This window comes from Myxine glutinosa, chromosome 6 (assembly GCF_964187855.1).
Source record: "Myxine glutinosa chromosome 6, kmMyxGlut1.1, whole genome shotgun sequence".
Taxonomy (NCBI): domain Eukaryota; kingdom Metazoa; phylum Chordata; class Myxini; order Myxiniformes; family Myxinidae; genus Myxine; species Myxine glutinosa.
In genome coordinates this window covers 154,745,922-154,759,606 of record NC_136266.1, presented here as the reverse complement: position 1 = coordinate 154,759,606, position 13,685 = coordinate 154,745,922, and the positions used below count along the sequence as shown (strand labels likewise).

At 47.6% G+C, this 13,685-nt stretch overlaps 1 protein-coding gene across 1 annotated transcript; it reads left to right on the top strand.

Annotated features, from left to right (window-relative positions):
- Positions 1 to 9,417: 9,417 nt before the first annotated feature.
- On the top strand, positions 9,418 to 12,720 carry LOC144892751 (uncharacterized). The gene is given in 1 exon segment (XM_078781095.1): positions 9,418 to 12,720. A coding segment is annotated over 1 exon segment (3,303 nt).
- The last annotated feature ends 965 nt before the right edge of the window (positions 12,721 to 13,685 follow it).

Sequence of the window (13,685 nt, the reverse complement as noted above, 5' to 3'; positions counted from 1 at the left end):
ACCCCTGGACCTGCCTCCATGGAACAATGACGCCTAAGCACTCAATTAGCCCTCCCAGTACCAAAGACTTACAATCAGACCGACAGACAGACAAATAACAGAGGCATGTCGCCAGCCCCAGCACAGGACATCACCTTTCCGGGCAGGCACAATATAATCCACAGTATCGAAATGCCAATTTCTATCCGGAGCCTCGCGAAGCCAAAATCGGACATGTTCACTGCATTTCAACCTCCATTTCACTGACCCTGACTATCCCCATTGCTCGATCACGCACGTCACTGTGCTCGGCCCGGTTAAATTAAACTCAAGCGTACTGTACCTGACGCTTCCGGTCGGCACCGGAAGTCTGTTTATTTCTTGAGACCCCTGAATCGGGACCTCAACGACAATTACAACGACAAACAGAACTCGATATTCTCTGTTCATTAATTACGTACATGATTTCAGTTTTATCCAACAATATATGTCCCGATATTCTCTCCAGATTTAAGTTCTATATCCTGTCGTTAAAGCAACACCCTGTAGACTGACTCCGCCTGTCGTTCTTCCAAGGTTAGTGAATTGCCTCTGACCTCTTACCCTTACATATCTCGAACAAAGGTCAAATAAACTTCGAAAGGTCAAACTTCAAATTGGGGTAACCAGCGCTTTATTATCCCACAAGTAATGCAAGTCCGGCGACAATGGACAAATGACCATTAATGTGGCTCTACATAGCATAATGCTAACTTCTACGAATCCAACAACCGTCACAATCCGCCCAGGAACTTCCAGGCGTGCTCTACAATGCAGCACCTCTCTACCTGGTGCACACCTTTCGCACATCCCTCCTCGTTCGCACAACGCTTCATCAACACCTCCTCGCGCCCACACAACTGCAACCCCCGTGTCCACCCAGAGTGCCCAATCTGCGACCCACAATCTTCTCGGGGCACACACTTCCTCCTTGAAATCCATGCCTCAGAAATATAACTCCACAGAACAGACAGCAATGAAACCACAACCTCCGACAACCATTCGACGTACCTTATTCGCACATCTAGGTGTCTCCTTGCCCCCCGTCATTGCAAGAGCATCTTGTCTTGTACCTGGAACAATATCCTCCCAAGTACACTCATTCCGCTCCCATCCCACTCCTGACACTGGACAAATGGCTTCGTTACACACCTGACTACCGCACACCTTGGCACAAGGCACACCACATACCGACAGTTGAAACCTCGATCGTCCTCCTTCCTCGGATAAGCGTTTTGTTGAAAACGTGACATTTCTGCTCAAATTATTGAATTTTAATAACTTAACCTTACCAGCATCGCTCGCCAGCAAACCCTTTGTCCGGCGCATCGACCAACACAAATGCATCGATGCATCTTCCAGCCGCCACTCCGCACTGTACCTTACTTACTGTATGGACAAGACTTCCTGTTGGAACTTGTCACCGGAAATTAATTACTCTGTCTTGAAATCGTTTATTTTAGCGTTTAGAAAATCATTCTAGAAATCGAATTTAGTTTAGAAATCGTTTCTTCCCCTTATATAAATCCATATTAAATAACGTATTCCTTCTGTGACATTGCATGGCATGTATGTCGCAGGTTCTCACTATTCCGACATGGCTCGTCTGACATGAACGTCCGACATCCAGCGTCCGACATTCAGCAAAGTCGCAATGACCCACAATGCATTTGGGCACACATCCTCCGAGCAACCTCATACAGCACACCCGTGACTCGCGGCTCGCTCGGCTCCTGCCCGAACGCACAATATCCCTCTACCCAAACTTCCACGGAGCCGCACGGCGGAAACACAGGTTTGTACCACACTTTAATTAAACGAACATCGCCAGGATTCTCGGATAGACGTTAATTTTCACAACACACATGACAAAAATCCGATTTAAATTCAGAGATCGCCGATCGACCTGGCACAACCATCTCAATGCGACGACGCCACGCCGCCCCCCGTCTTGGCGCGCACCCTCGTGCCTCCACACGAATCCCAACACTCCCTGCACGCCGCTCTATTCGCGTTCACGGCGGGGTTTACCTCACGTTGGGACATGCAGTCGGCTGTCATAACATAGAGCTGTCATAACAAATCTACGACCTGACATGTAGTGAGCTGTCAGAACATTGAGCTGTCAGAACTCATCCCTAGCTCGTAAACATCGCAAAAAAACAGGATCTCCGACGCTCCACCTCCCTGACCCAAAATGCACTATATGACACCAACTCCAAAGGTGAGCTGCCTCAGCGATACATCCCACACATACAATCCACAATATCTGCCATTGAATGAACTCTTCGATTCAAGTAAAACACACATATTGATTCGAATTCTGAATTTAGTTCAACAAATTCCAAATCTCCGTCCGACTGCCGCTCGAAAGAAAAAAAACAGCCCATCCTGCAACCATCTCCAAGAAACCGCTTCATATCAACAGTAGGTCGACAAGGGCACTCCGAGTGCTTTCCTGACCCGATTTATATCAATTCGCTTCCCAAACAACTCCCAAACAGATGAAAATCCGGACTCAGTTCAGGACCTCGCCTGTTCTCTCGGATAGACGCTAAAATGGACATTCCCGGCCTGAATTTCCCGCACGTCGAGCAGATCACTTACAAAGCTTCACACCGAAACCCTCTGCTTTGCATATGTCATACAGACAAATACATTGGCTAGATACACACGTCAATTAACATCCCAATATACATTCATTCCTCATTCATATACTCATAGAAGTCTCCCAGACTTCGCGCGAAACTCAGATCGACTCAAATCATGCCTTTCTCCAGCCACTCCCAAACAATCTTTGCTCATTCATGTTACGTCTCTCATTCAAGGAAAAGGATTTTTGGGACGGGTTGGACGGGGGTGGGTTGAGGTGAAAAAAGGGAAGGCAGGGCGGGGTGTTGGGGTGTTGCCTAGAGCCCCGGGACTGAGCTCAGGTCTTGGGGGGGTGGGGGGTGTTGCCTAGAGCCCCGGGACTGAGCTCAGGTCTTGGGGGGTTGGGGGGTCTTGGTCTGGTATCTGGTCCAGCGGCATCACTCGCTGTTTTACTTGTTTAACTGCTTACTTACTTGTCCTCTGGCCAGGGATTATTTAAATCTTTAGTTAACACAGCCCAGTCCTTTAATGGTCTTACCGCGGCAAAATGATGCCTCTTAAACATGAAAGATGCCGGGGTTCCCTTAAGGGGTTCCCTTTCTTTCATTAGCTTGCTTCCCATCTTATTGCTCTGGGCTGATCCTTCCTGGAAAGTTCTCGGCCTGGCTCAACCTTTACGGCTGTCCGACCTCACTTTTCCCCCTTCCCTTGTACCGAACGTTATCTTCACCGATATCCTGCGCAAATCCTTTTACTGGCCATGTTCCTATGGCCCTCTTAAGTTAGCCACAGCCCTTCGTTCCCTGGCATGCAATGGCATACCCCATCTTGTCTCTGGGCTGTTCCTTCCTGGAAAAATCTTGGCCACCTGGCTCCAGCCTATATGGCTGTCCGACCTCATTTTCCCCTCCTGGTGCTAACTGTAACTTTAAGCTTACTGTTAAGTCCTTACTGGTATCCTTACTTGTTTATCCTGGCTTTAACAAAGCCACGTCATTCTGAGGCCTAAAATGAGCCTTTACTTACAATTTCTGTTCGAGTGCAGGCAGCGCGGAAGACAAGGAGACTGAACCCGCTCGAGGGAGGAAGGTACGAATTTGGAATAATAGCCCTCTGATATAAAACAACTCCCACCTTTAATCAAATCCGCGTGCCGGCGCCGGCCTCAGGCAGCCTTCCTCCTGTCCCTCGGGCTCCGTTTCCCGTCGTCCGGTGCTGACCCCACTCCTGGTACCATCTGTGAAGAAGCAGCTCTTCGTTTGGAAAAGAAGTCCACAAATAGCCTGAAAAATGACGCAGCTTTTTATTAAAACCAACTTATACAGATCCGGAGGAGACAAGACATCTACAGCAAGAGCCAGCTTCATGCCAAGTCAAGCCTTCCTGGAAACACATTGATTCTCATTCACTTATATATGAATACGATTATCAGAAAATCTCCGAGAGGACAAAGCGACTGGCGAGAGTCCCTTCCACCGTTATCCCTAGCCCCCACCGTCATCCGCTGTCATTCGGGGGAGTCAGCCCTTCCTTATCATTCGGACCAAATGTTTCTCTGGGCTCCGAGAAAACAGAAATGTAACTCACAGAGAGAAGAGTGCATGCTTGGCCAAACAAACCCATATATTTTATGGGTTTGTTTACATGAGTAATTCAAAGCATGTTTATACAGAGTCATGCGTCGCTGTGATTAATACAAAATATATATGTTTATGTCTGCAATCTAAACATTCTACTAGCGTTACACAAAATCACGCGCGTGAGCGTGATTTTACGACCGGCCTTATCTAGCCTTGAAAAAGCACACGTATACAATTTGTCCAGCACGACCGAAGCGAGCCTTTCCTCATCCAAAACTAAAACGAAGCAAAAACCCTTTATTAACTTTTTGAAAATAGCATTTTTAAACAACATTTAAATCATAACACATTAGCAACCAACGTCTATAACTGAACTTTAGGTAATAACAAATCTACAACTTGACATTGAGTAGGTCATTAGAAACGTCCTCCCTCGCAGCCGCTCCGGTAGATATACTGAGAAGACATGACGGATCATCGGCGAATGGATTGGTCCAGTCATTTTCCAGTAGATCACAGATAGCTGTGACGCCAGACTCATCACGTTTGATGCGAGAAGTAGACAAGTCAGGGTGCTTGGCGTGAGATGTGTCGCTGCCATTCACAAGGATAGTTTCTCGTAGTTGCCTCAGTGCAGTAGCCCGATTTTCTGCAGTTAGATAGTATCGTGACACAGCCCCTTGTCGAAGACTAAAACCTCGTGTTCCTCCAGCTGTTTGCGTATCTTTGTTTACTGTTTCTTCTGTTGTCTGATCAACAGCGATTCTGGCAAATGGATTCCCTGGTCTAAGCTGTACGGAGAAGTAGCCTTGATTGAAATGCCTGTACAACTCGGGGCATGTTTCGTGGAGTTGCGTCATCTGTGCATAGTACACTGGTAGATATCTAGCATAGTTCACCTTGTTCATTGCGAAACACCAAGGGATCACTCTTCTGACACAAGCCAAGTGAAGCATCCAGTCGCCTTCTCTATCCGCACGAATCAACCCCAGCAGGGTCTCTACCATATCAATATACATCATCCAGAAGCGAGCCAGGTCTCCATGTTTGGTTCGCAGAAAATGTAGGTATTTCGCGAACATGTCAAAGCTCTGTACACATGAATCATCATCGAGAGCAGCAGCGAGAGTCTCGTGGCAAACATCCTCCTTGATGCTGCGAATTTTGAGGTCAGTGCTTCGAATCTGGGGTTCCTTGTCAGGATGATTGCTTTCTATCCACACCTGAAAGCCCTTCCAAATGATGCGCATTAGTGCCTCGTACATCAACTTGTGGAGTCGCACAGCACGGTTGTATTGCTTGCCTTCCAGAACCCTGTTGATGGAACCTTCAGCGATTACTCCTGACTCAACAGCTACATCCCGAAGGCCTGCATCTCCAAACATTTTCCCAATGCTCGACATGAAGTTACAGATGGTATGGAAGTTCCCCATCATGAGCACGATTCTTCCATATCGATCGACATCTTTCCATGCTATTTCGGTCGCCTTAGCAAATAGTGCCTGGTCTAGCACCACCGGTATACGCTCAAGCTGAAGTGATGACATGATGTTCAGAGCTTCTCTGAGGATTTCTTGCACTGTTGCCATATCTGTGGCAGGCGCGTTTATAGTCGGCAGGTAGCCAACTACATCTTCCGTCACCTGAACACGATCTCTAGTCATGATGTTGAAACCAGTCCACGAACTGATTGTCTGGTCGCATGGTTCCAGCATGCGAGTCATAATCCATACGTGATTTCGGCGCTGCGCAAGGGATGTTGCGCCTGCAAGAGTGTCAGAAAGATCTGCAGGCTTGATTGCAGGTGGGCCCTCTCGTTTCCCACCGCTGTATATTGGAACTAAATCGCTGGATGACGGGATAGATCGCTTCTTATCTGCTTTGGATACTGCCGATGGAGGTTGGGGCGGCAAACACGACTGCGACTTCGGTTGGACGATGATACCGTTGACGCGATGCGATGTTCCGCCACCACTCAGCGATTCCTCTAGCCTGTCGATGTTATCGAATGCTAATACAGTCGGGACCGAAGGGTGCACATGTGACGGAAGTGGTACTGTATCTTTCTCCACACTTGCTAATTTGTCTATGCATAGCGCTGTCTCGATTTCTTCCAGAACTGTGTACGAACATCCGTGCCCGAGTCGATTCAATATTCTGATGACCTCTGTATTACCGGTGAGCGTTTTCATGACCCACGGAAGTAGGACATGCTTCGATGTTCTGATGGTACAGCATTGATGATATCTTGAGCCATCGACCATACCAGTGTGTCGGCACGCGCAGAGCTACCCCCACTCCCGCAAATCAAAGTATGCAGAAATACACGAAGAGAATCTGGTATCTTCACGTAATCTGAAGTGAGTTCTGCTGGCTGAGGCGGCCAACGTTCATTGTAATGAGCATCTTTGATCTGGTGTCGCAGTGAAGTAGCTGCACGCACAATGTTACTTTCACCGTCCGTTCGTTCAAATGCTTTCACTTCTGCTTTCAGGTTTACGCACTCTGCAGCAATCTCTCGCTTTGTCAGATTATCGGGCATCAAGTATACACGGTGTTTCACATTGAAGAAGATGAGCGATTCTCCAAACTCTCTTTGTAATGTGCGCTGCAGATTCTTCTTGATGGAGTCACGAACATCAACTGAAAATGTATCTGAAGACAGGATATCTGTTGCAACATCAACTATTGGAACAATCCTCGGGTTCAAGAACAAGTCAGTGCGAATGAAATTGAATATACATCGTATCATTTCTTTTTTCTCGATATTATCTTCAATGTCAGTTTCTACTTGAGGTTTTTGGGGCCGTGTGTAGTTTCTATAGCAGGAGAAGTGGTAGTGAGCCTCAGCTGCAACCATATCTCGTGTAGTCAATGCCAAAACTCTCTCATCATTGCGAGCTGTCGCAGCATCTCTTATTGTCTTATCTGCTCGAAGTTCAACAGCCAAGACAACTGTTTCATGGGTACGACTGCCTTTTATGAATTTTGAAGCACGCTGGCAAAAAATGCATTTATCATCGTAGACCGTTGAAGTTGATCCTGTCTCTTCCCGTGATGATCGCCGTCGCACCGCATCGCCAGTATCAACTGAAGAACTTCTAGCTGCATTGGTCAAAGTAGCTAGGTGGTTTTTGTAAGTGAAGTCTGATCTACAAGCCCTATGGTATAATATTGGAATATTAGGAAGTTCAACTGCGCCTTCTTGGACTAGCTTTAGAATTGGATAAAAGTTTCTAACTGCGGCTGCGTCACACAATGTCTTCCAAGAACTGTTGCCCGCTGCCTTGCTTAGTTCAGAGAGTGGCGACTTCTTGCTGCACAGGATGCACGTTCCGGACTCAGGTTCAATCTTCGCCCGTTTCGCCTCGACACCGGCCATCTCAGCTGAAAGAACAAAAAGACTGACGTTAGATTACTCCGATATCCGAAAAGCTCGCCAGCTTACATAGACATACTCATCCAAGTCAGTGAACATGTTAGATGGCGCCACAATACAACTCTATAATAGAGTTGTATGTGGCGCCATCTAACATGTTCACTTTTAGTTCTTAAGCCACCCCCCCCCCCCCCCCCCCCTCAGAAATTAATCAGGTCACCGCAACAAATCTCAGACTGAGATATAGAATATAGAATATAGATATAGAATAGACTGACGTCACTTTCGGCACTGGGTTCTGTGGGTTGATTATCGGCGGGAAATTCCAACTGACATAGTTTCGGTTTGTGGAAAGTGCATGCCTTTTCATATATTTTTTGTGTACACTCGTGGTGGATGATATGTTTTAGTTTTTGAGTTATTTTTATAGACAGATAAACGGTGTAGCACAATGCATAATTTGGAAAATCATACCAGTGTTGTTTCACTAAAAAAAGTACAAGTCTAATAATAAAATATTGAAAAATATATGATTTTTTTTCGATAATTGATTTTTATAATAATTAATCTAAAACAAAATGCTTCATATTATTTTTTATTTAGACGGTACACATCGGACGTATATTTAGTCGTCAACCGCACATCGATAGCTAGTATAGAAGTCCAGATACACGTGCAACAATGTACCCCACCAAATGGGCATTTTCGAGCTGGGTGGTTTCAAAGATGGCGTCCATCCGGGCACTAAGCTACCGTTCTCAGATGTCCATCACACCGTTTCTCACAATTGAGACATTGGTCTAATGGAAAATCATAATGAGAATTACTCCCCCCCCCCCCCCCCCCCCGGAGCATTCACTTCAAAAAATGGCCGGTTGGCTCAAGGACTAAAGGGAGGGATTCACGTATGACCCGGCTGAGCCAACAACTCACGCAGACATCGGCCGAATGGACCAAGTCTGCACTCACTGCTCTGCTTACAAGTTCGAAGGAGAGACCAAAGGTGTGTGCTGCAACAATGGGAAAGTCGTCCTTGAGCCTTTCCCTGCCCTTCCTCCCTTCCTGAAGGAACGTCTCTCTGGCGAAGGTCTCGTGGTCTCCTCAGCAAGCACTTCCTTGACAACATTCGAACTTATAATGGCAGTTTTGTGATGACGAGCTTCGGGCATATGGAAGCTGAAGTACAGGGCTGGAACCCGAGCCTCCGTATCCAAGGTCAAGTGTTCCACCGCATTGGCAGCTTGCTCCCGCCTGAAGAAGGTCAGCCAAAGTTCTTGCAGGTCTACTTCCTGGACTCGCATGCCAAATTGCTGACTGCCAGGAACCACAGCGGCCTCAAACCACACATCATTGAAATGCTCACAAAGTGGTTCCACGAGAATAACCATCTGGTCCGTGAGCTGAAGACTGCAAGAGATATGCTTGCAGAAGGAGATAACTCGGAAGAGAGCCAGATAATCATCCGCGAAAACAAGCGACCACGTGGTGAGCATGCACGCGCTACAAGTACAACGCCCAGTCTGCACCAGAAGTCGCCATCTTAATGGACAATGAGCCAACAGAACCCAGAAATATTGTCCTTGAACTTCGCGATGGGGCACTCAAAAGGATAAGTGAGCTGCATGCATCTTATGATGCACTACAGTACCCCATTGTGTTCCCATATGGAACGGATGGCTACACTATCCACCTCGTGGCCAGAACTGCTACTGGAAAAGATGGACAAAAACTCACACAGCTGCAGACTACAGCTACCACATCATGGTGAAAGAGGGAAATCACATACTGCAGATGCGACGACTCTTTCAGCAGTTTCTGGTAGATGTAGATGTATATTCTAAAAGGTAGATGTATAATTCTAAAATCGAGGCAGAGCGACTGGGTTTTATCCGCCGGGAGCAAAAGACCTTACTCGCTGATAACTACGGCAACCTCCATGACAGTCTCATGGCCAGCGATGGCGACCCTCGCAATGTTGGGCAAAGGGTGGTCCTTCCAGCGACGTACACAGGTGGGCCGAGGTGGATGCACGAGAGGCAGAGTGATGCCTTGGCCTATGTGCGTTGCATGAGGAGGCCGGACTTCTTTATAACAATGACAACAAATCCCAAATGGGTCGAGGTCCAGCAAAACCTCTTGCCAGGACAAGCAGCTCATGATCGGCCAGACATAATTGCCCGTGTCTTTCGACAAAAGCACAAGAAGCTCATGGAGCTACTAAAGAAGAGAGCTTTTGGGACGATGAGAGCCTTCCTGTACACCATTGAGTACCAGAAGCGTGGTCTTCCTCATGCCCACATCCTCATATGGGTCACTCCAGAGGACAAAGTCAAGCCCGAAAAAATTGATATGGTCATCAGTGCTGAGATTCCCGCCAAGGAACAAGATCCTGAGCTGCACATGATGGTTATGGCACATATGATCCATGGTCCATGCGGAAATCTCAACCAGAACAGCCCTTGCATGAAGGACTGGAAGTGTTCAAAAGATTTCCCAAAGCCATTTCTCCAGAGCACTGAGCAAGGAAATGACAGCTACCCCAAATACCGACGTCTGAAGCCAGAAGATGGTGGTTACACTGGGATGATCAAGATGCACCAGCAGAGAAAACGGGTGGTGCAGGTAGTCACCAATCAGTGGGTGGTACCCTACAACCCGTTCCTCCTCTGCCAATTCAACTGCCACATCAACATTGAGATATGCTCCAGCATCAAGAGCATCAGGTATATCACAAAGTATGTCACCAAGGGGACCGATCAGGCAGTGTTTGAACTGCAGCGAGCCAATGAGTAGGCTGGAAATCGTCAAATGGATGAGGTAGCTAAGTTCCAGAATGCACGTTACGTTGGGAGCAGCGAGGCAGTCTGGAGGATCCTAGAGCACCCAATTTCCGAGCATTTCCCTCCAGTCATTGGCCTAGCTGTCCACCTCGAGAATGGCCAGCGAGTCTACTTCAATATGGATAATGCCATACAGAGGGCAGAGCGACCACCACCAGCCACTACGCTGACTGCCTTCTTCGACCTCTGCAATCATGACGATTTTGCCAAGACGCTCAAATACCACGAGGTGCCCGAGTACGACACATGGGACAAGACGCACAAGAAGTGGACCCGCCGCAAGTGGGGAGAAGTGGTGGTCGAAGGACCACATGCAATACGGAAGACTCCGGCAATTGGCCGCATCTACAGCATCAGTCCGAGACAGGGAGACTGTTACTACGTTCGACTTCTTCTGACTGAAGTATGTGGCCCATCCTCTTTCGCTGCTCTAAGGACAGTGGATTGTCAAGAGTTGTCCTTCCGTGAAGCCTGTCTCGCATTGGAACTCCTGGAAAACGACCAGCACCTCCACCTTGCTATGGATGAGGCAAGCAACAGCCAGTCTGCACCAAACCTCCGGAGTCTCATGGCAGTCATCCTTACCGCATGTTTTCCTAGCAATCCACGCACGCTATGGGATAAGTTCCGTGAAATCCTTTCTGAAGACTACCTATTTCAGCACCGTCGCAATGTTGATAATCCCGCTGCTGACTACAACGAGCACATCTACAACCTTGCGCTTTGCTCTCTCGAAGACAAGGTGATCATAATGGGCGGTCGTCATCTCAGTTCGTATGACCTACCTACCCCAGAGAGGGGCACAGAAGATAGGCTTGAGAGAGAATACTTCAGGGAAGTCGACTACAACCAAGAGCAGTTGGCTGTCCAAACTGATGATCTCCAACAGCAAATGACAGATGAACAGCGTCAGGTCTACAATGCAGTCCTTGAACTTGTGCAGCAAGGTAACATCAACAATGGCAACAAGAGCAGCAACCTCATCTTTCTAGATGCACCAGGAGGCACAGGAAAGAGCTTCGTCATCAACACGATTCTGAAGAAAATTCGCTCACGAGGCAAGATTGCTCTTGCTACTGCGTCCAGTGGAATTGCCGCAACACTGCTCCAGGGAGGACGAACGCTGCACAGCACCTTCAAGATCCCACTCGACACGCACCTCAAAGAGCAGCCAACATGCAGCATCAAGCGTGGAACAGCATTGGCCAAGGTCATTAAGGATGCTGTTGTCATCATTGTGGATGAGGCCCTGATGACTCACAAGTCAGCCTATGAAGCTGTAGACCGCACACGACAGGACATCACAGGAGTAAAGAAACCTATGGGAGGAATTCCCACACTGCTCTGCAGAGACTTTCGACAGATCCTCCCAGTGGTCAAGAGTGGTACCAGATCCAACATTGTCAACGCCAGCCTGAGGACGTCCCACCTGTGGCACCATGTGACTGTCAAGCACCTGACCACCAACATGCGAGCTCACCTGTCTGGCGATGAAGGGGCCACTGACTTTTCTAAGCTGCTCCTGGAAATAGGCAATGGACTGATACCATTTTTGGCCGAACCAGACACGATCGAGATTCCTCCTGAAATAGGCAAGGTCGTCTCCACAATGGAGGAGCTGAAGGCTGAAGTCTACCCTTGCTTTACCACAAATGGAGTCCGGTCCGAATGGCTGGCTGAGCGTGCAAATCTTTCTCCGCTGAACACCAATGTCAACCAGCTCAACAACTGGCTCATGGGAGAGTTTCCCGGCGATGAGAGGATCGACAAGTCTGCGGATAGTGCCATCTGTGATGAGGAGGCAGTCACTTACCCTGTTGAGCTTCTCAATTCTCTCGAGCTGTCAGGAATGCCACCACACCTCAAGTTGAAACTCGGTGTGCCCATCATGATCCTGCGAAACATGGAAACACCCAAGACCACCAATGGTACACGCTGCATCATAACTCGCCTACATGCCAATGTCATCGAGGCCACCATCTCCTGTAGACCATACAAAGGAGAGGGCGTCCTTCTGCCGAGGATCCCGCTCATTCCGTCAGACTCTGAGCTGCCGTTCCAGTTTCGGAGACTCCAGTTTCCCTGCAAGCCATGCTTTGCGATGACCATCAATAAGGCTCAAGGTCAGACGTACAAGACAATAGGGGTCGACCTCTCTGTCCCCTGCTTCTCACACGGTCAGCTGTATGTGGCTGCCTCTCGGACCGGCAGTGCAGTAAAACTCACCATCCTGGCACCCAACAATCAGACACGCAATGTGGTTTACCCCGAGGCACTCTCGGGCACAGATGACGAACGCTGTAAGTTGTGACTATATTTTTTGTATAAGGCACATATTGGACTAGATGCTCTTTCATAGTTGGTAAAAAACGTTATTTTGGAAAAACTTTTTAATCAAAACAGGCGAATCTCCAGAATCGGTGCTTCTAGGCCGACTATCTTCCCATCCAGTCGAAAGAGAATAATGCTGTTTAGTTTATATTTTATATAAATTATAGAATATATTTTATAGAAAATGTATGTACAACAGTTTTTTTAAATGTTTTAGGTCTGTTTAGCTGAAAAATTTCTGATATCAATACCCCCAATCTTAGGCATTGTCGGATATAGTCAGAGGGTTCACCTTTAATTAATGAATTTTAAGAATCCTTCCAATTTGCACCCGTAGTAGACGGGTATCCTTGCTAGTACTTTATAACTATAGGAAACCATTTGTGGAGTTGGCCTTGGATGCCATAGGCGGAGAGAGCAGGACCGGATGCCAGACTGTATGAAAAGCACGAGATATATCCAGAGAGATGGTTCTGATGTCATGTCTGATGTAGAGGGCCTCCATCCACTGCTGGGTGAGTAGAAGCAGCATGTCCAAGGTGGAGTGACCAGGTCTGAAACCAAATTGGTGATCTGAGATGAGGTTGTTGGAGAAAAGGAAGGATTTCATATTAACTGTGATGATGGATTCCATGACCTTGCTGATGATTGGAAGCAAGTTGATAGGTCTGTAGTTGAGGGGCATCCGTTTTTGCACTTTTTTTTTTTAAGGTCATCGCATTTCGATGAGATTCTTAATCTTAGATTTTTCAATTTCGTATCACACCAGGGGATGCCATGGGGACCGCAAGGCTAACCCCCGCTCTAGCAGGGAAAATGGCCTTAAAATGCATGTTGTTGTTTGTTTTTATCATACCAGGGGATCAGGGAGCCTCACAAGAGAGTCCCACGAAACCCACAGAGGTCTTCAATACATCCTCAAGAGATGACCGTCACCTCATTCAG